Source organism: Akebia trifoliata, chromosome 11 (genome assembly GCF_017979445.1).
Source record: "Akebia trifoliata isolate Shusen 1 chromosome 11, ASM1797944v1, whole genome shotgun sequence".
NCBI lineage: Eukaryota > Viridiplantae > Streptophyta > Magnoliopsida > Ranunculales > Lardizabalaceae > Akebia > Akebia trifoliata.
The window spans coordinates 7,771,749-7,792,579 of NC_141385.1; the positions used below are offsets into that span (position 1 = coordinate 7,771,749).

Sequence of the window (20,831 nt, forward strand, 5' to 3'; positions counted from 1 at the left end):
TGCTTGGCTACTTGTAGTAGAGTATAAAATTCTATGAACTTTAAAAAATAAAATCCCAAAAAAATGATTTTTTATTGTTGAATTTTAATTTTAAATTTAGGGGTGAGATAGCAGTTCAGTATCCATTCATTTTCAAAAACTCGGATTAAGCTTCAAATAATTTTTTTTTTGAATATGAGTTTTTTCACGAAATCTATAAGACCATGGTCTCGGATTGCTAAGTTAGTAAGCAAAGTGTTCTTAGTATTTCTCATCGTCGTGCGTCTACCTTATACTTGTCTAATTATTCAGTGGAGCTTTAGAAAAATTGAGCATCCTTGGCCATTGGAAGCATGTTTGAACTTCTTCCAAATCATTAATCACGTTAGTTGGTAATCTAATAGTCATTTGTCAAAAGACATTGAATGCATTGATTATTTTTATATTTGTTATAAATTTTTTAATCTTCATCCTTATCAAACTTAGGTTTCTTATTATTTAAGGTCTATCATGTATGTTTATCAGATTTTTAGAATGATGATTGAATTGTTTATATGTTTAGAATAATTTTGGGACTTAATTATTCTTCCTGTTTTTTAAAATTGGTATGGTTGTACCTGATAGAAATTTTTTTGAGCACTCTTATGTGTCCATGGGTCGTTTCCATGTATATCTAGAATCGGATCCAAACTTAAACATCAGTTTCGGTTCTAGATATGAGACTCTTGAAATAAGAATCAATTGAACAAATACCCAATACCCATTGGGTACCTATCGAGTACCTGTTAAGATAAAAATAAAAATACTTTGACTTAATTACTAAGGGTCGTTTTGGTCAAATGGATTACTACATTAACAATCCAACGCTACAACCCTCTAGATTTCATCAAAAAACTCATATAAACATCATCTTAATTAATTGTACTACTAAATAATAAATATGAATATCATCTCAAATAATAATAATAATAATAATAATAAATCATATTTATCAGTTTACCTGATGGAGACCCAATTCTTAATGAGTTCTTAGAATGACTACTGATAGCCGATCCGAAAAATAATGGAGGTCTCTCATAATGGATCCAAAATCAATTAATCAGTTTCGGGAACATCGGTAATTGGGTACCCATTGACACTCATCATTCACACTGGGTTATTTAGTAGTATCACACTAGGTAATCTAGTAGTATCAATTGCACAGAATGGGCAGTGGCCTCTTGAGACCACCCAAGAGGGGCGTATTCTCACTTACCTGGTGCATGTGATGTGCAGGCATTGCACGTGCCCATGGAGGGACCCATATGCCTTGGTCCAGGCCCTGCTTCACCCGACCCCATTAGTCAGACATTAGTTTGAATAACCCCCATTTGAAAAAAAAATAATAATAATAAATAACTCTAGCTGGGGGCATTTTTCTATGAGGAATTATTCTTTCAATCCTATCTCGAGATTCCCAACATAATCAACCCAATCAGGATCCTTATTCTAGAGCATCAATATTTTGTACTAGCCTACCTATAAAGGAAAGTCCAATGCTTAAGTCAGATTCACAAGTACATTAAATCAAAGTAATAAATTCGATTTATTTGTTCTAAAACTCTTTATTTTTCTATTGGTTAATTTTTTACTTATAAGAAAAATATAACTTAACCATTTCAAAGGTCTCCACAGTATGTTTCATTAATCACATGCATTTGAAATTTGAAAAAGAATAATGCTAAAGTAGACCTTAAAAATTGACCTCATTTCCCCTGATGTGGAGGTCTGCACATAACCATTTATGCTTTTCACTCATATCTCGATGAAAAATATCTATGGTTCATACACACCTCCACGTTAGGAAAGTACACAATGGGGTCACTTTAGCACGACTCTTTGAAAAAATCATCTATAAAGTTATTCTTTTTTACTTGGCTAAATGATTAAAATTTTTTTTGATGTTTTTTAAGCTTGGTTCAAACCCTAATAATAAACTCCTGTTGCTTATATATTTCTGATTAAATGACAAAGATAAGCATGTTAAATATTTACAGAATAACAATATAAGTAAACATAACATCGATGAAGCTCTATTAGGTATTTCAATATTTGATTTAAACATTTCATCACATCTAGTCAGTTCACACTTATTTCCTCTTTACCGTACAAGACCATTGATTGGCATATTTTTCTTTTTTTCTTTCTTTATATATGTGACTAGTTATTACGTTTTTCTACTATCCATAAAATTGATGGATTGACTAGGATCCAATGTCCACTAAATAAACTTATAGACATTATTTGGTTAAGGAGGAGACAAGACATGACTGATCATGAGATTTGAGACCAAAGGGGGGTGAGGCCAGGTGATTGAGAGGGCTGACTGTGAGAGATAATGGAACTCCAAGGGAATGTTTCCAGATAGTTGGGGATCTTAAGTATAGGATGATTGATGTCCCTTCTAAGGGACCACTAGACTAATATAGAGTGCTCCTACCTCTCTCTCCTAATCTGTTACAAGAAATGCCAATTGAGGTAACAGATGGTTCTTCGTCCTGATCTAACTTTCTTTTTTGTTTTTGTCAATTTCAGCAAGGAGGTCAACATGAGACAATGGGTTAATCCAGGAACCTATAAGGGTGATGTTAGTGAAGCTGACCCCTTTATTCCGTGGAGTAGTAGCCTATAGGATGTTCACGTTAAGATATAAAAGCCTGCCAAACCCTGACTTCGTACTACTCCCCCCTGTTTGAATTGATCTCACAGCACCGTGCACGCCATTCACTCATCAAACGGAGCCCTCTTAGGTAAGAGCTTTCCCATTATGCCATTAGCAACTAAGGCGTCATGTTGGCTTGGTGATCAATCAGGAGCCATTAGCAACTTGACGTGTAATACAACATTGCAATGTGACCTCGTAGGACTGACATGTTCGTCGTTAGCATCCGTACGTACTAGCTAGCGTCCGTACATCTTGACTGGCACCATCAAGATACAAACTAATCTAGATTCAAAAAACCTATCAATAACATCTGTACATCAACCCATTGGATGGGTTATGGTCCAAATAATACGAATTACAATAATTATATGACAGAAATCAAGAGAGAATATTTGTTATATTGTTGTTTGCAAATTGCAATTTTAGGTTGATTGGTATCATCACCATTCTAGAATGCCATAGAATGAAAAATTACCAAAAGTATTATTATGTTTGGGAGACAAAGAAGTGACAAATGTTGGAAAAATTGTATGAAAGCAATAAAAGAATATTGATTGTTCTTCGAGGCACATTGTAACTACGTTTTCTTTAATCGTTATTTGCCCCATTTCAAAATTAAACTGAGAATGAAAAAAATGGTTCTAACAAACACGTTCCTAGGATACAACTAAGCCCAATCTCTCTGTTATCTCCCATTATTTTTGCACTAACAGAAAGAGATCCGAACACTAAGATATTATGCCCAAGATGAGAAGAGAGAGAGAGATTTTAAAATTGCAAGAAACCTGTGACTTTTTCAATGTCCATGAAAGGGTTTAAAAATATGAATTTAAAGAGTGATTGTGCCTCCTTGAATAGGCACCATGAGTTACAGAAACCTTATTGACTCACGATCAATTCTATTTGACTTATGATCATATCTATTGACAAGGCATTGCATGATCAAACCATGTTGACCCACAGTCTTAACCACGATCGACCACTCAAAACCATCAATCATCTTGATCATCCATCCAAAGGTCAATATCGAATCTTGATGGTACACTTAGCAAATAGGAAAGAACTCCCCAATGTTCCCTGCGATGATGTGTACGTATGAAGTGTAAAGTTCACATCTAAAGTGCCTTAAACACCCAATGGCCCTTTTGCACATTGCGCGTGCGCCTATGCATATGCGAACGCAATAACCAGCCATCGATACATACAACAAAGTCTTTCTACTAAAATAACAAATATTATAAGTGAATAATCCTTTATAAGTTTGAGGTAAGTCTTATTCCTTTTCCTTGTGGGACTAAAAAATATAGGTATAAAGTTAAGTCTCCACAATACTAAATTTTTCGAAGAAATTTGAATTCTCTCTAAAACATTTGAAATTTATAAAAATACAAAAGTAATTTAATGGTACAATTACTTTTAAAGAAACCTTTTTTAAATTTCAAACTTTTAGAAACTTTAAAATAAATTACTTTTAAGTAAATAAATCAAAATTAAATAGAAAATATCTAACAACAAATCTATTGACAAAGAATGGAGAAAAAAATGAGCACAATGGGTTGACATAAACTGAACTACTAAAGAAGGTTGATGATGAAGTAAAGAATGACGAGTGACTACAAGATAACTGACATAATGATGAATTTCTGGGTGGATCAGAAGGCTTTTATGAACTATTCATTTGTTACTTGAACTATTCATCATTTTTTAAAATTAAACGGCTGAAACAAGGGCCAGCTAACTTAGTTGGTAAAGTCTTTGGGTGATGATATCAAAGGCCTGGGTTCAAATCCCACCAGCATCAAGTTACTAAACTCATTAAAATAATAAAAAAAATGAACCGATGAATCAATTCTTTTGAATCCATTCGATGGATGAATCATATGATCAAGAAATTAATATGGTCTCAAACACATCTACTAATATGCCAGATATAGAAACCCTAAATGAAGTTTTGGTTAAATAAAATTGCAAAACCAACCCATATATTAAAATCACTCTTCAAGCTTTACTAGTAGACATCAAACAAATATTTCTCTTTTTCAAGATGATTGTCTAATCGGACCAAATGTAAGAAATGGAATGTAGGGTCCACTAGTCTTCGGTTACCAAATCCATACGAAGATTTCCTCCTATCTTGGTGACTAAATGTCTAAAAATACAACTTTGGTCACATTCAAAGAATTTGCTCAGCAACAGAATCATCTCTATATCACATAATCCTCACAACTCCTTTTATAGATACACGCACACCCCTTCTTCGCCTCTGCTTCCTTACAAATACACCGACGCAATTGTCCTATAAGAAGATAAAAGAAATCTGAGGGGCAAGATTTGGTCAGCAAGATAATGTTGGAAACACCATCGACACCGTCTTATATAGCTGTAGGTATTTTAATGGCGCACGAACGTATTCCATCTTGTCGGACGAAACTTGGGTGAACTTGTATATTATTTATTTAATATTATTAGATATATTTTTCTGATAAAAAGTCTACTTAGCCGAAAACATGTTACACCCCATTTATCCAACATTTGGTTAATTTAAAAAATGGGTTTATTTAAGGTTTCTGATTCCTTTTGTTAGGTAGTTGGGTATGGGTGTAGCTCTAAAATAAAATAAATGTGTTTGGTTATCTCTTAATTAAGTACATGTGCTTTGGGGGTGGGTGAGGGGATTTTTTATTTCTTTTTCTCTTCTCTTTCCTTGGTATGATATAAAATATTTATTATTTTTTAATTTGTTTGATTTATCCATTCTCTTTTTACATGTGGATGGATGATGTTTTTAAGGACCATGGTTTTAAATCTCGTCCAAGACCAATATGACTCATCCAATATATCTCGGTATCGTCCACAAACGAGATGGATAGACAAGTCAAATTTATCGGACAAGATGTACAACTATTGGATCGTTTAATTGTCTCATTATTGAATGAGACAACTCAACATATCAAAAAACTCGTCCGAGATGACTTGGTCTCATTCATGGTGAGACGAGACGTTAAAACAAGTTTTAAAACCATGTTAAGGACTCACAACAAATCTGAAGAAATTGGCAAAATGAACCGTCCTCTTACGCTCCTTCTAACACTAACAAATTCTTATGATTTGAAGTGATGCATTACAAGAGTTGAAAGAGAAGATATTTTTCTATTTGACAAGACGCGTGTTGCTTTCATGTTGGATAATGAACCCGATGATGAAGAGGATTATATATGTTCCAGAGTTTATATATGTTATTATAAAAATTGTGGGAGGTAAAATTCCACCCTATGAAATTATGACACATGAAATTAAGGTCGTAGGGTCCGACTAAAAGATTTGAGTATTCAGAGTCGAAGGAAATTTTGAAAAATAACCTTATCATCTAAACCAAGATGGGATAAGAATCGCGGGATAGAGATTTTTGGAAGATCTAGCTGTTATAACTAAAATAACATCTTATGCTAAAATCATGTAAAAAAACAAGGGTTAACAGCTCAAGCATAAATCAAGGAATGAAGGTTATAACAACAGCTACATAAAAGGTCATGGGTTCAACCAAAACAGTATATGCAATTTGAATCTTGGAATAGACTCAATACACTTCTTTCGCGAGTTTTTATTTGACTTGAACATCGAAGACTTGGCAGGGATGCATAGGTCCACATCCAAGCTTGGACAGAAGTAATGGGGGTCAGATAAACAAATATTTAACTCTATAGAAATCATATAAATATATTGCATGATCAAGCAAAGACTTGTATATCAAATCAAAATCACTATCTAACAACCACTGTTGAGTAAATTAATTACATGACCTTTTGTTGTGCTGTAAGATGGGGTCTATGAAATAGTCTTGTCTTAGCTGAGAAACCAGAACAAGGACCTCTAACCACTCCTCTTAGAAAAGTAAATATAGCCCGGTCTGTTAGGGCATCTCCTCGGGACAACCTGGGCCTTAATATAAGGGAAGGTCGAGTTATTGGCCTTCCTTGAACCGACCATTAATGAGATTGATCATTTGGATGGGTTGGAAGAAATTTCTGCTCTCATCTGACCTGGGGTAATTTAAAAAACTCAAGACATTTTTAGTCAATGGGCTCAAGTGGTCCTTTAGTCCTAAGTTGAATTTCCCCTAAAACACCATATGGGTGTCATTTTCTAGGGTTTGTGTAAAGGGGGGCTCAATGGTGAATGAGGTTGTCGCAGTTGTAGGGATACCATAGTCCTCCCTAATCTCTTCCATGGGAGGGCAGGCAAGAACATGAGATATCCCTTTGGCCATTTCTAAACAGATTTACTTTAAAAAAGGGGTGGTGAAAAAGGAGGTCTTGAACACACTGTGACAAGGCTCGAGTGGTGCTCGATAGAACTCGAGGAAGGCTGGACAAATGAATGAAGTCTTTAGCATGGCTCGAAAACGGAGTGCAATAGAATGGAAAAGAAGGAAATGGGAAAAATGGGTACAAATAGGGAAAGAATATCAAGATGCGCAAGAAATTGAATGGTGAGGGATTATATAGAGAATCAAAGCAATCATGGCACATGGTTGTGATTTACGACGCATAGGAAATGAGGTGATCGCCTAACAACATACTCACGAAACAAAGCTATAGAAACTCCGTGTGGTAGTTAAAATTTAATGCACATCGAGGAGATGCAGAGACGATCGACATTGAAAGCGCCAAAACTAAGACATTTTGTCAAGAAACGCACTTGAAAATGAAACATACGATGACATGTAGCAAGTGGAAATTAATGCAGTGCTCTCAAAGAATTGGACAATCTTTCGTGTCTCCAAGAGGGGAGCTATTGGGTTGGGGGGGGGGGGGGTGTAATCTTCATGCCAAGAGATGAGGACATGAGTCACATAGTGATTTGGGGCATGATCTCTACGTCATCCGTGGTAGTGTCCCAAGGAGATGCACTTGAAAGATCAAATGCCAGAGCATCATACATGGATGCATAGCTCATAAGATCAGGAATCCGTCCCCGTTAAGTCTAAATTTTCAAGATCAGACCAGATCCTGAAAAATCAATGGATCAATATTTTATTTTGGGCAGGCTTTTGGAAGTTAAATAAGGAATTCCAATATGGATATTATTCTATTAAACTAAGTTATCTTATTTGGATAAGAGAAAATTGAGCAATCTAATTAGAATAATGATTTTCTCACTCCCCCTCTAGCATGTACATGGAACCATAGATACTTTTCTCGGCATAAACAAATACACATATTTATGGTGATATGCACTTGTGTATCCAGAGGAAACAAATCTATGGTTTTATGCACATGCCACGTCAAAAGAGTATGTCAGAGGGGAGGGGGAGTCAGATTATCACAACTCATTAAATTAGGATCAAGATTCCTCCTTGTGTATGTTATTTTATAAATAAAGGATAATCAGAAGGAAAATAAGTAGGTAGTCTCACTCCCTAAAATTTAGGTAAATTATTAGCTTATTGACTTGACGTTGGAGAGCTCGGTGTAGGCACACCCAAGAGTATTGAAGCATGTATCTCAAGGAATACATCAATCATGCACGTATTTGTATCCACACATTTGATAGACATATTATTTAGAGAATTTAGTACTGTCCCAACCACATATACTAATATATATTATTATTTTTTATGACGAGTTTCAAACCCATAGACCCAACTAGTAGGGAAAGGCAATTGACATCTTAAAGCACCCTATCTCACATAGATCCTCAAAGTACATACAATACCTCACAAATCACACATATTAGGTAAGTCGTGATAAATCCGAGAGGTTAAATTACTATTCAAACTTTACCTCGAAATAAGAGGCGAAAATATCTGCTTTCCAAGACGGTAATCATCCTTGCGAGCAAATGGAAGACATGAGAGTGTAGGGCCCACGAGTCCTTAGGTACCAAATCCTAGCCAAGATTTCCTACGATCGCGGTGACTCACCATTGTTTAGTCCTAGTCAAAGAATTTGTCCACGGAGTTAATTGTCTAGATAAAAATAATCTTGGACCAAAAGTAAGAAATAGAGTGTAGAGCCCACCTGCCTTCATGAACCAGAGCCCCACCGAATATTTCCTGAGATCTTTGTTTTTAGAAACTTACAAAATTCCAATATGGCCCCTCTCCCTCACAATCTTTTCCATAGATACACGCACCCCTCTTTGCCTCTTCTTACTTACAGATCCACCGACGCCATTGTCTTATTAACAGGGTGATTTAGAAGCACCCCTCCATGTTCTGATGTATTTGAGATAGCCCCTCTGTTTTAAACTGGTGACATGCCCCTTGACATCTGTCTTCTCTTATAAACTGATGTGGAATGATTTAATTACCCTCATCTTTAACCTCTTGTAAATACTTAAAATCCCTTATTTTTCTTCTCAACACAAGTCACTCAACTTTCTAGTTAATTTTTTTTTCTCCTTGTCGTCAACCTGTAAAATTCTATATATTTCAACATTCAAACTTTAAGAGAAAAATAAGATTTTTTGAGAAATAAAAAATTATGAAATTTTGATAAAAAAGATTCAAGGATTTTCTACAAGATCTAGTAGAAAATCCTTGAATTTTTTTAGAAAAATAAGATTTTTTGAGAAATAGAAGATGATGAAATTTTGATAAAAAAAATTCAAGGATTTTGATCTTAAGGAAATGTTACTTTGAATGAATAAAAAATAATTTATTATAGAGATTGACAGATTAACAAAAAAAAAAAAAAAAAAGGATTTTGGACTAAAGGTTGAAGATGAGGAAATTTAGATCATTTTCATTAATTGATAAGAGGGGACCAAGGTCAAAGGAGCATTAAATAGAGGGTATATCAAATATTTACCGAAATGTGGAGGGGGGTATATTTAAATTACCTTCCTTAAAATCCAAGACCGAGATCTAGTCAGCAGGATAATGTTGGAAAAACTCACTCACGCACGTATTCCTGTCGGAGTTATAAAAAATTCTATCACCTAAGACATGTTGCAAGTTACCACCGACTTTTCCAACATTAGGACAATTGTAAGGTTTCTTAATCATTATGTTTAAATATTTTAATCATTATGTTAATTTAATAATTAGGTTGATTCGAGGTTTCTTCCTTCTCGTAGTTTCATTCCTATCTTAATATATATATTTATATATTAAAAAATTTCCATGCAGTTGTACCTCAGTAAGAGAACATGGACAAGTAGCTTTTTTTTATTTTTTTTTATTTTAAACTTGGTGGTGTTAGTTGTTAGCATAAGAAAGGGTTGAAGAGGTTATAACCTTGAGAATGGTCTTATCACTTATCTTAATTGTCCTTCTATGAATGAGTGTTGTTGAGTTTAGTCCCACATCATACACAAATTACTTTGTCTCTTTTTTTATTAGTTTTTGGGCCTCTCCACTCATTACCAATTGATTTTGAGTTAGACCCCAAATTTATTATGATATCAGAGCAGGTCTTTCTTTTCTTTACGTCATCTAAATTATATCTCTACATATTTCAGCTCAATTCGGCTCATACATGCAAGGGCTAGTTGAGTTTAGTCCCACATCGAATACAAATTGCCTTGTCTCTCTCTCTAATAATAACTTCTTAGGCCTCTCTACTCATTGTTAATTGATTTTGAGTTAGATCTCCAAATTTATCGAGTGTAGCTTTAAAATAATATGAAATGTGTTTTGTTTTTCTTTTGGTACATGTTTTAGTGAGGTGTACCTAGGAAAATTCCTTCTGGTTTAAATTGTATAAAGTAGCTTTTGTAAATCATTAGTCTGTCTAGTTCTTTCCATGTTCTTCTCTTTCTTCCTATTGCCTTCATATTTTATAAAATGTTTAATCACAAAAACTTTTCAATAGATGATAAACCAGCTTGATTAATAAAAAAATATCCTAAAGAAACTTCATAGAACTATTGTAAAAGTACGATCGATCAAAAATTAAATCAATTACCACTAATTTTATTTTGATCGATTGAGATATTTAACCGATTGATTAAAACTTGTAACACTTCAATCCAAATTAATTGATCTTTTGCAACTTCATTAATGACCTATATATTAATGATATTTTCCTAGAAAAATAAATTAATGATATTTATCTAATCTATTAATCTCATTAAAAGGTCACTAAATCACTTACCATCTTAGATGAGTATCGATCGTCAGTTTGTCAATCATGAGCCAATCACGATCAATGATACAACTACACTATCACCCTTATATATGAGTTTGATTTGGGTGACACAAAACTTAATAATAAACTATTTCCTAACATTTTATGCTTGCTCGTACTTTTACCAAGCTAAATACAAAAAGAGTAATGAGGTATCCTCACGGAACAAAGGATTACATGTTCACTTATAAAAAAATTGGATCAATGGGATGTGATTGGATATTCAGATTCATAGGTTTTTTTTTGGGTACGTCAATAGTAGGAAAACCATTTCGTGGGGTCATTTCATCAAAAAGCTTGAAGTAGTGTATAACTTTATCCACAATGGAAGTGGAGTTTCGTGGCGTACTTTGAGATCACGAATCATATTCTATGTTTGTAGAATTTTATTTTGGGATTTGGTGTTGTTAACTTTATTGTAAGGCCGTTGAAGATTTATTATGATAATACTACAATGATTAATTTATCCTCCTAAGACTAGTAAGAAATCTAACGGTTCCAAGCACGAGTGCATTGAAAACTCGGTCCTTTCAGAAGGGTCAAAAATATTTGGTGTCAAATTGAAATTTGAATAGCACTGTTGTATATGATTATTAGTTTATTGACAACCCATAATGTAATTGGTGATATATATTCAATGGATATTGTAATTGAGATTGTTGATTCTGCTATAAAATATTTCTTTGGAATGTTATATACGTTTAGATGTATAACGACAAAAAAATATCTTGACAAGATATTTAGAGGGGTCATTTTGTTGGCTATGAGAAAGCCATTGTGTTTCCCCAGTAATTATTATTGGGTAGGATTTTTCATAGTGCATGGGAGTTGTATGGCACTGATCTATGGCTCGTAGTGGAACCAATTGGATTGGAATTATTGACAACTTTCATAAGTAGTGATCACGTGTTAAGTTTTATGGATGAAATCTAAATTAAGTCATTTTGAAAAATTACAATATTTTCGGTCAAATATATCTTTTAGTATCACAAAGTCTTAATAGGTCAAGTGAGAGAATGTTCGACTCTCATTAGTGTAGTGGCCGAATTTTCAGTGATTGAATTACTACGTGATATAGAGTCACCACCATTCAATGACGCTGTGGTTGTGCAGTTTTGGGTGTCTACAATTGATATAACCCATTGAGTTCAATTTTACAAAATCAATTAGGTAATTTTAAATTATAACATATCCATGAATGCCAATATTAAAGAAAACTTATTTAAGTTATTAATTTAAAATGGGAGTCCTCTTAACGTTATAATGGGTATCAATGATGAGTAGGAAACTAGTTAATAGAGGAGACTAGGTCTCCCTGTCTAAATTATAAAGAAAAAAAAGAAGAGAAGAAGGACTCTCTAACTGTGTGTATTATTCCATAAAAACTAAAAAATAAATCCTAATTGCCCTCAGAGAGAGAGAGAGATTGTTTATTGGAATAACAGAGAACCTATATTGTTCATAAAAAGGGGTAATCACTGATCTTCTAAATTGATTTTCATAAATTAGATTTTTGTCGATAACAATGGTACAACCTATATATCATTCTAAATCTTAATACTTATAATTAATTTATCATTATTTATTGCACTTTATATGTAATTAGACTTCAAAATTTTATAGACATTATTACTTCAAAAAGACTTTAAACATCATTTTCTTTTAAATAAACTTCAATTTTTAAATTTAAAGTGTATTTTTTTTTACTGATAAAGAAATTACGCAAAAAAATATAGGACATTAGACATTAATTTATGAAAAAAACTAGTGTAAAATCCTTTTTACACGCACTCTTTCATCTGAATAATAGACATCACTAATTTTTTAAGACATCATTTTAAAAATGATGCTTAAAGTCTGTTTTTTTTTTTTTTTTTGTACAAAATTTTAATTTTGTAATTTTGAAATAGATGAACCTTATATGTCTTATGTGAAGTGATTGGAAAATCTCAGAAGACGATCACTTTGATTACATAAAGCACTACATTTGTTGTAAACTAAAGAGACGATTTGTACCTAACTCATTGTAAGGTTGTGGGACGATACACATCATATTGATGTAAATCACACAATAAAGTATAATAATGGATCGACTATAAATACATTAGGATTTTACAGTTTGATTAAATGTTTCTCCTAACATTCAGTGATCAGGTACAGGTGAGGTTGTACAATTATGTACAATGTCCTTCGAATATAATTGACTTAAATTCTAGTGGGCCATTAGATATATTATATTGTTATAAGATATGAAAATAGACAGCTATCACAATAATACATTATTCTCTTGTCCTCTTCAATCACTCGTCAACCAGCAAACCCAAGATTCCAAGACTTCTCTACGTTAATTCAACTACCAGTAAGAGCAGAAAGAGAAATATTAAAATTAAATGAAATATTAAATTTATATAAAGAAATATATCATTATATGGTCCACCTCTTTTGGGGGCGAAACTGATGCCAATGGGTCGGTACCTTAATAAAAGGAACGAAAGAGACGAGACTAGCATAGACAAGTCGATATCGTAAGAGAAAGAGAGTAAGGCTATTATCACATATAAATGTGAAGATGGGTGTGTACTAACTATTGCAATCCATTTAGGGTAACTATTTGGGATATTATGAAAAGTGAAAGACAAAATGATAATAATGAATCCCGTGCCGACAATTTTATTGTGAGGTAATTTTAAATTTTGAGAAAAAAGAAAAGAAGGATTGAACAAAATTCTTTATGAACATATCAACTTCTCACAAATGTAAGAAGCTAAGGATCTATTTGCATATATATTAAAAGTAACGACAGAAAAAAAGTAACTTTAGAAGAAGTACTCTTTAAAAAATAAAAAGTATGTTTGATTTAAAAGTTAAAAATTTTAAGAAATGTAAAGAGATTTGATTAAGCTTCATCACGCTTTGAGTTCTCAAAAAAATTAAAAACCAACTTTTAAAGGTTCCAACTAGAAGGATTAGAATTATTCATTGAGAGAGAGAGGGAGAGAGAGAGAGAGACATGTCTTAGTTTTGTTACTGAAAGCTTAGCTACAAACTGATTCGAAACTTGAAGGTTGAAAGTAAAATGACTAAAATAGAATATATGTGTGGTCTTGATGAACACGATTGATAAAACTACTCCTACAAATTCTAAGTTTTTGAAGGGTGCAACTTTGCATGTTTTGATAGGCCTCTTTTATACTAAAAAAATGTAATGGGCCTAAGGCCCCATCGATTTTTTTATTTATCTTTATATATCCTTCACTTGATTAGAAAGAAAAAAAAATATGAACTTGATATATGACCCTTGGTAAGATTTCAAATCTTACTAACTAAGAAACTCTTACAAAATGATTATTTTTATTTTTAAAATTTAGAGTTTATTCCCTTATAATTTAAAATATAAAATAATTTTACCATTATTTAAAATGTAAAAATACTCTAACAAACCCAGTACAATGACCCCACGACCAAAAGTGCCAACTGGCACAATCTTTCCATCAAATCATCAATATTTTACTCACTTTTAAGAAAATCTAGAAATCAAAACTTGAAAGACTGATGATGTTAGTTGCTTGTGTAAGAGACGAATAAGGACTTTTCACGTGTGGGATCCCAAGGTTTTTAGCAAAGAAAATAGAGAGCTGACTTCAAATTTTAACAGATGCCAACTGGAGCTTTAAAGACTCCCATCAAATCTTATTTGATTGACAAATAACCAGAATTCCATGGACCCCAAAAGTAGTGCCGAAAGGCATTAATGTGTGTAGGGTAACTTAACAGTATTATCGTCCTTTAGTACTTAAACCAGCTTACTAGTATCTGTGATTCTGTGTAGAAAAACTACAATGACTACTCGTGTGGTAGTCGGCAGAACAGTGTACATTGCATTATTCACACGTGTAAGAACCTTTAGTAAATGGTACAGTAGTTGTTGATTGAAAGTGACACAGCAACCACACAATCAGGGTCCGAATCAGGTTGTGGTGTGAATCGTAATGTAGGGTATGAGAATTAAATTCTAATATCTTAAATTTACTCTTATTATATTACATGTGAGGCGATGCCCTAGAGGCATTAATGCAAGTGAGGCACCAAGCCCACAGTTGTGACATTCTATCTTGAAGTACGTTTCTTAAGGCAGATGGGAAGGGAAAGGAATTTATAAACAAGTTTATATTGTTAATTAGATATTCCTAAGATAGATGAGAAACGAGAATGACAATCAGAATTAAAGATTCAAGGATTAAAAAAAATGAGAAAAAGAAAAGGCCCTAATTAATAGGGGATTGATTTGGATAGTATGAGAGTAATTTATGAATTTATTTCGAACATCTCAACGATAATTTTAACTTTGAGTCCTTCCTCATCCGACAAGTTGGGATACCAGTGTAGTACCTGTCAAATACTCTCTGATGTTTAAATTAGAATAAAAATTATAAAAAAATAATGACTAATAAATTAGTTTTGTCCAAAAATACATTTCTTTCATGAGTTCTTTTTTTATTTATAAGTTATTCTCCTTCCTTGACTAACCCTTAAAAACGTCACCCTTATATTTATTAAGGGAGACTTAAAGTGATTATTTACTAGATCTTAGTCATAATTAAAAGAAAGTCCACACAAAATAGGAATTTAACGATTTAGGAAAAAATATGATTGACATATCTAATTAATCATTCTATTACTTCTAGATTCTTGGAATACTCTCTTAGTCCAACATGAGAAATGGTTGAGTTCATCCTAAGTATTTACTTTGCTTTACTCTTCCAATCAACTCAACTTAGTTATGTTGGATGGAGATATTAATCTTCCAATCACTCTTAGATTATGTCATGTGTACGGTAAGGATTCAAAATCTATCTTATATAGAGAGTAACTAAGGATCTTATATAGAAGTTAGATAAACAACTTATTTAAAAAAATGGTTAAGTCCATCCCTACACCACATGGGAAAACAACAGTCCTTAAAATGTTGTGATTAACTCTCATATGTAGTTCATTCTAACCGATATGCAAATGGGATTAGGAAGGTGATAGGATTATGACCAAGTAATATCAAATAAGGGAAAAAAAGAAAATTGTGTCTACAATACAAGTAAAGGCAAAGATGGCTAAAAAAATGTATAACATAATAAACGTAAATGAATAAGCTAACAAATAATTAGATGAAAAAAATATGAATATAAAATTAGTCATGTAGATATGTGATTTTTGTGATCCGAAGATTGACACTATATAGATTTAGAGTCGTCACCATTCTTTTTAGAAAATGATATGAATAAACACCCAAAAGATAATTTTGAAAATTTGATTTTTTTTATTGACTCTTATACAGATTAGAGACATTGATCTACCTTAAATATAAGTAAAGAATTCATTTAAAAAATAGGAAAGATGCTAAGTCCAAGTATTTTCACTTGGGTGTGCCCAATATCATACTTAAATAATAATAAAAAACATTAAAAAAATTAAATTTATTATAACATAGAAGAAAATATTAGAAGACCATACCCGTTGGTCTTCTAATATTTAAAATTAGTCTTATTATACATAAAAAACTTCATAAAATTATATTTAGAAGAAGGTCTTGATCTGTAATCTCAAGAAAAATGTCTCACATAAAAATACACAAATCAAACATTAAATTACACACATACACACACACAAAACTATTAATCAAGATAGAACATTTATAGTAAGACTTTATCATAAATTTTGATTTTTGGATTTTTTTTTTTTTTTGACAACTGAGATTGTGTTTCAATTGGTCATTTTTCATGAGTCCACTAACCCTAACATTTAAGAAAGTAGTTAGAAAAGTGGTTTGTTACTCTTTTTTACCGATGTGAGATGGTTGCAAATGCACTTTTTCGACCTTGACTTTGAAACGGGCAGTCTGCTTCAAATTTTGAAGGGAGCAGCCCGTTTCAAATTGTGAAGGAAGCTTATTCGTTATAAGACACATGGCATTTTAAATTTATTTCACGCCCTTGCATTTTCATTAAAATTTGAAACACCTCTTTGAAAATGCCACGTGTGATTTCTTCGAAATTTTGATGTGGGTGGAGCGCTGCAAAGTTTTTTCCCACTTTTCCACAGCTGGAGTACTTGGACGTGTGAAGAATGATAAGTCACCTTTGGTTTGAACGTATAATTGAAAGGTCTTAACAGAGTCCATTTAATAATTCACGACACCGACAAGTGAATAAAAAATCAAAAAAAAAAGAAAAATTGCTTGTTTAACATGTTGTTTGCACGAACGGGTTATCTAACAATATTATTTAATTGGACCGTCACAGTCCCATCAATGATTAACTAATAACCGCAATTACATTAGTTGGTAGAAATATTTTGGGTGATTTAGACCACACCCCCTCTGTTTTTTTTTAGTGAAAATGTGAGAGACCCTTGTGTTTTCAAACTGATAATATACCTCAGTGACCTTGTTCTTCTCTTATATGCTAATATAAAATGACCTTAATGTCCTCATCTTCAATCCAGTCTTAATTTTTAAAAAAACATACCCATCTTCAAGGTCTTCACTTTACATGGTAAATTCCTTTTAATCTATCCAATCTTATATTCAAATCCATTGTTTTCAACCCTGCCACTTTGTGGGTAACAATTGACATTTTTAAAAAAACATAAAATCCTATTTATTTTGTTTGATTGGTTCTAAAAGGAACTATGGATAGCTTATACCCAAAGTCAAATTGTTTTTTTTTACCATTTTTATTTTTCATATTATAAATGATTAAAGGTTTTCGTACCTTTTAAAGTAAATAGATATCACATTAAAATTTTCATGTTTTCATATAAATTATGTATTTTAATCTATGATTTCTATCTTTCTAATAAGTTTATTACTAGTAAAAAATTGGATTTTAATTTTAAAAAAAAGTTAAATCATATATTAGTAAGAACAATTTGTATTTATGTTATTTATGTTTTTATAGATAATGTATTGTGTTCTTGAGAATGGAATGAGAATTGACCCATTAATGTCCCTAATTAGAAGTAGCATGGGAGATTTTTTTTCTCGAGATATGAATCGATGATTCTCTGCACCTTGGAGTGCTACTTCAAGTGTCATTTCAAATTACTGTAGAATGTTGTAGATCATAAACCATCACAATCATTTGGGAGTTTAAAATCATATCCAACGGTCAAGATTGTTCTAACCAAGAGTCCCCATTGAGCACTGGCAAGCACATTGGTCAATCCAATCCTTCCATCAATCAAAAATAAAAAAAAACTATCTGGCGCCTACTAATAATGTAAAAGGAATGTTCGTCCCACTCGTTGCTAAAATGCGCACTCTTACCTCTATATAAACCCCATCAAGTGCTCACTCTCTTCATCCCATCTTTCTCACTCTCTCCATCGCAATTATTCGAAAATCAAACTCTCTTCTCTGCAACAATGGCAGCTATTGCTCCAATGCTCGACTCGAGCTTTGATGTCGACAAGCTCACAAACGAGATCTTCTCAATTCTAGAAACTAAATTCCTCTTTGGCCACGAAAATAACAAACTACTTCTCTCAGAAAAATCTGAAACTCCCATTGAAACTCTATTTGGAGACCTAAAATCCAACAAAGACATTACTGGTAAAATCAGAATCCTCTCCATCGATGGCGGCGGCTCCACAGATGGAATCCTCGCTGGAAAATCCCTTGCGTATCTCGAGGACTCTCTCAGACGGAAATCTGGAGATCCTGACGCTCGAATTGCTGATTATTTCGATGTCGCCGCTGGATCCGGTTTTGGTGGAATCTTGGCTGCTCTTCTCTTCACTCGAGGAAAAGATGGACGTCCGATCTTTAAAGCAGACGAAGCTCTGCAATTCCTCGTTGACAATCGCCGGAAACTGAACTCCTCGTCTTCTGGCGGAATGTTTGGTCGGATATTCCGTCAGGCGAAGGTGGAGAAGTTGTTCAGGCGGATTTTCGGAGAATCTACTCTGAAAGATACGCTGAAGCCGGTGTTGATACCTTGCTATGACCTCTCGACTCGCGCACCGTTTTTGTTTTCTCGTGCGGACGCTTTCGAGATGGACGGCTATGATTTCATGATGAGGGAAGTTTGTGTTGCCACGTCAGCAGATCCGAGTTTTGCTGGTGCGGTTGAGATGAGATCTGTTGATGGGAGTACGAGATTGCTAGCCGTTGATGGTGGTATTGCGATGAATAATCCGACGGCTGCGGCTATCACACACGTGTTGAATAATAAACACGAGTTTCCATTTTGTGATGGTGTGGAAGATCTATTGGTGGTATCTCTGGGAAACGGAGAGTCGGATTCCGGTATGCGGAATCTAACACAGTCGCCTACTGGATTCGTTAAAATCGCCGGAGAAGGAGCTTCGGACACGGTAATAAATCCAGACATTTAATTCCGTTATTACGTTTTTTTTTTTTTTTTTTTTTTTTTTTTTTTAAATTTTGAGGGACCCCTCACATTTTTGTGAAAATTAAAGATACCTTTAGGTTTTCAAACTGATGTCCTGCTCCTTGATATTAGTCTTTGAAGATCAACTAACGTAAAATGACCAAATACCCTTGTCCTGAACTTACCCTTTATCAGTCATATATATATTTTAAATAATGTCTTAAAGTTTTTCAAACTCAAGGGTGGATTTGTGTCAAACTCTTGTTGAAAACCCTTAAATTTTCTTCAATGTCACAAAAAATAAAAATGTTGAAGTGACTTCTAACGACATTGCATCGGTGTGGAGGTGTGCTCAGAATCATAGATGATTTTCCTCGAGTTATGAGTGCAAAACACATAGTTCTAAGGACACCTCCTTGTCAACTCAATGTTGAGCGCAATGTTTTGCAGTCACTAGCACTATTCCTCTAAAAATTATATATATTTTTTTCTAAAGCTTTGGGTATAGAAGGGGCATAGATTCTTAAGGTGAGCGCAATGATATAATTGTATTATGTTGCACGTTAGAAAATTTTTGTGAGATCTAGACATGCAACAATAGGGATTAGTACACATTTCAAAAGGATGGATTTTTGAAAAAAAAAATACATAATACTAAGTTATACTGTTGAGAAGTACATTGAGGGTTATCTCTGATTTTGACCAAAACTCTATTGTGGAACCTCGAAATTGATCAATCAACTAGAAAGTTACCCTTCAAGTCCTGTGGTTCCATATTTTTATTCTAAATCATGGCTTTTGCATTCTCTTATTAAATAGGTTGATCAAGCAGTTTCCATGGCATTCGGTGAGTTCAGGAGTAGTAATTATGTTCGCATTCAAGCAAATGGATTAGTCGATGCCCAAAAACATTCTGTATCGAACAAGAACAACTCGAATTCCGTTGGAGATGGAAAGAAGTTGTTAGAAATTGCAGAAGAAATGTTGAGACAGAAGAATGTGGAATCGGTACTCTTCCGAGGGAAGAAGATAGCAGAGAAAACAAACTTGGATAAACTAGATTGGTTTTCGGGAGAGTTAATTAAGGAACACCAGAGGAGGAAAATTTGTATTATCCCTAATGTGGTGTTCAAGCAAATATCACCAAGAACTTCTTCTGCTACTGCATCAACTGTATCTTCCTATTAGAACCTTCAGATTTTTTTTTTTTGTTTTTCGTTTTGTTTGGAAGTCCTCGCCACTCATGTTGAAGCAGAGAAGAGCTGAGACAAATCTATATTGATTGTATATAATATGCAACAAATATGTTTTAGTTTTAAGTACTATATGAGTTTCTTGATGGAAATTGAATCATGATGTTCTTGTAGCAATTTTTCATGCCTTAACCAATGATTGAGATATACCTCTATGCTTTTAAAATTTGATTACATGGCTCCCCTTAACACCAGTTTTCTTGGATAGATTAAAAGAAAATGACTTAAATACCCATGTCTTTCATCCTTGAGTTTGCTCCGTAAAATCTTTGTTGAATTTAGTTCCACATCAGAGATTCATTGCCTTGTCTCTCTCCTTATAAGCTCCGAGTCTTTTCATTCATTGTCAATTGATTTTGAATTAGACCCCCAAACTTAT

General features: G+C 33.3%; 1 protein-coding gene across 1 annotated transcript; it reads left to right on the forward strand.

Moving 5' to 3' along the window:
* Positions 1-18,161: 18,161 nt before the first annotated feature.
* Positions 18,162-20,524, forward strand: LOC147390688 (patatin-like protein 6). The gene is made up of 2 exons (XM_086417056.1): positions 18,162-19,182; positions 20,019-20,524. Exons 1-2 carry the CDS (start codon positions 18,232-18,234, stop codon positions 20,385-20,387), a joined length of 1,320 nt encoding a protein of 439 aa, XP_086273182.1. The 5' UTR covers positions 18,162-18,231; the 3' UTR covers positions 20,388-20,524.
* The last annotated feature ends 307 nt before the right edge of the window (positions 20,525-20,831 follow it).

Bases quoted from the DNA above. Each gene is read 5' to 3' on its own strand.
- LOC147390688 (XM_086417056.1), top strand. From the start codon at position 18,232: ATGGCAGCTATTGCTCCAATGCTCGACTCGAGCTTTGATGTCGACAAG. The intron at 19,183-20,018 runs GTAATAAATCCA...CTTATTAAATAG, and splicing joins GAGAAGGAGCTTCGGACACG to GTTGATCAAGCAGTTTCCAT.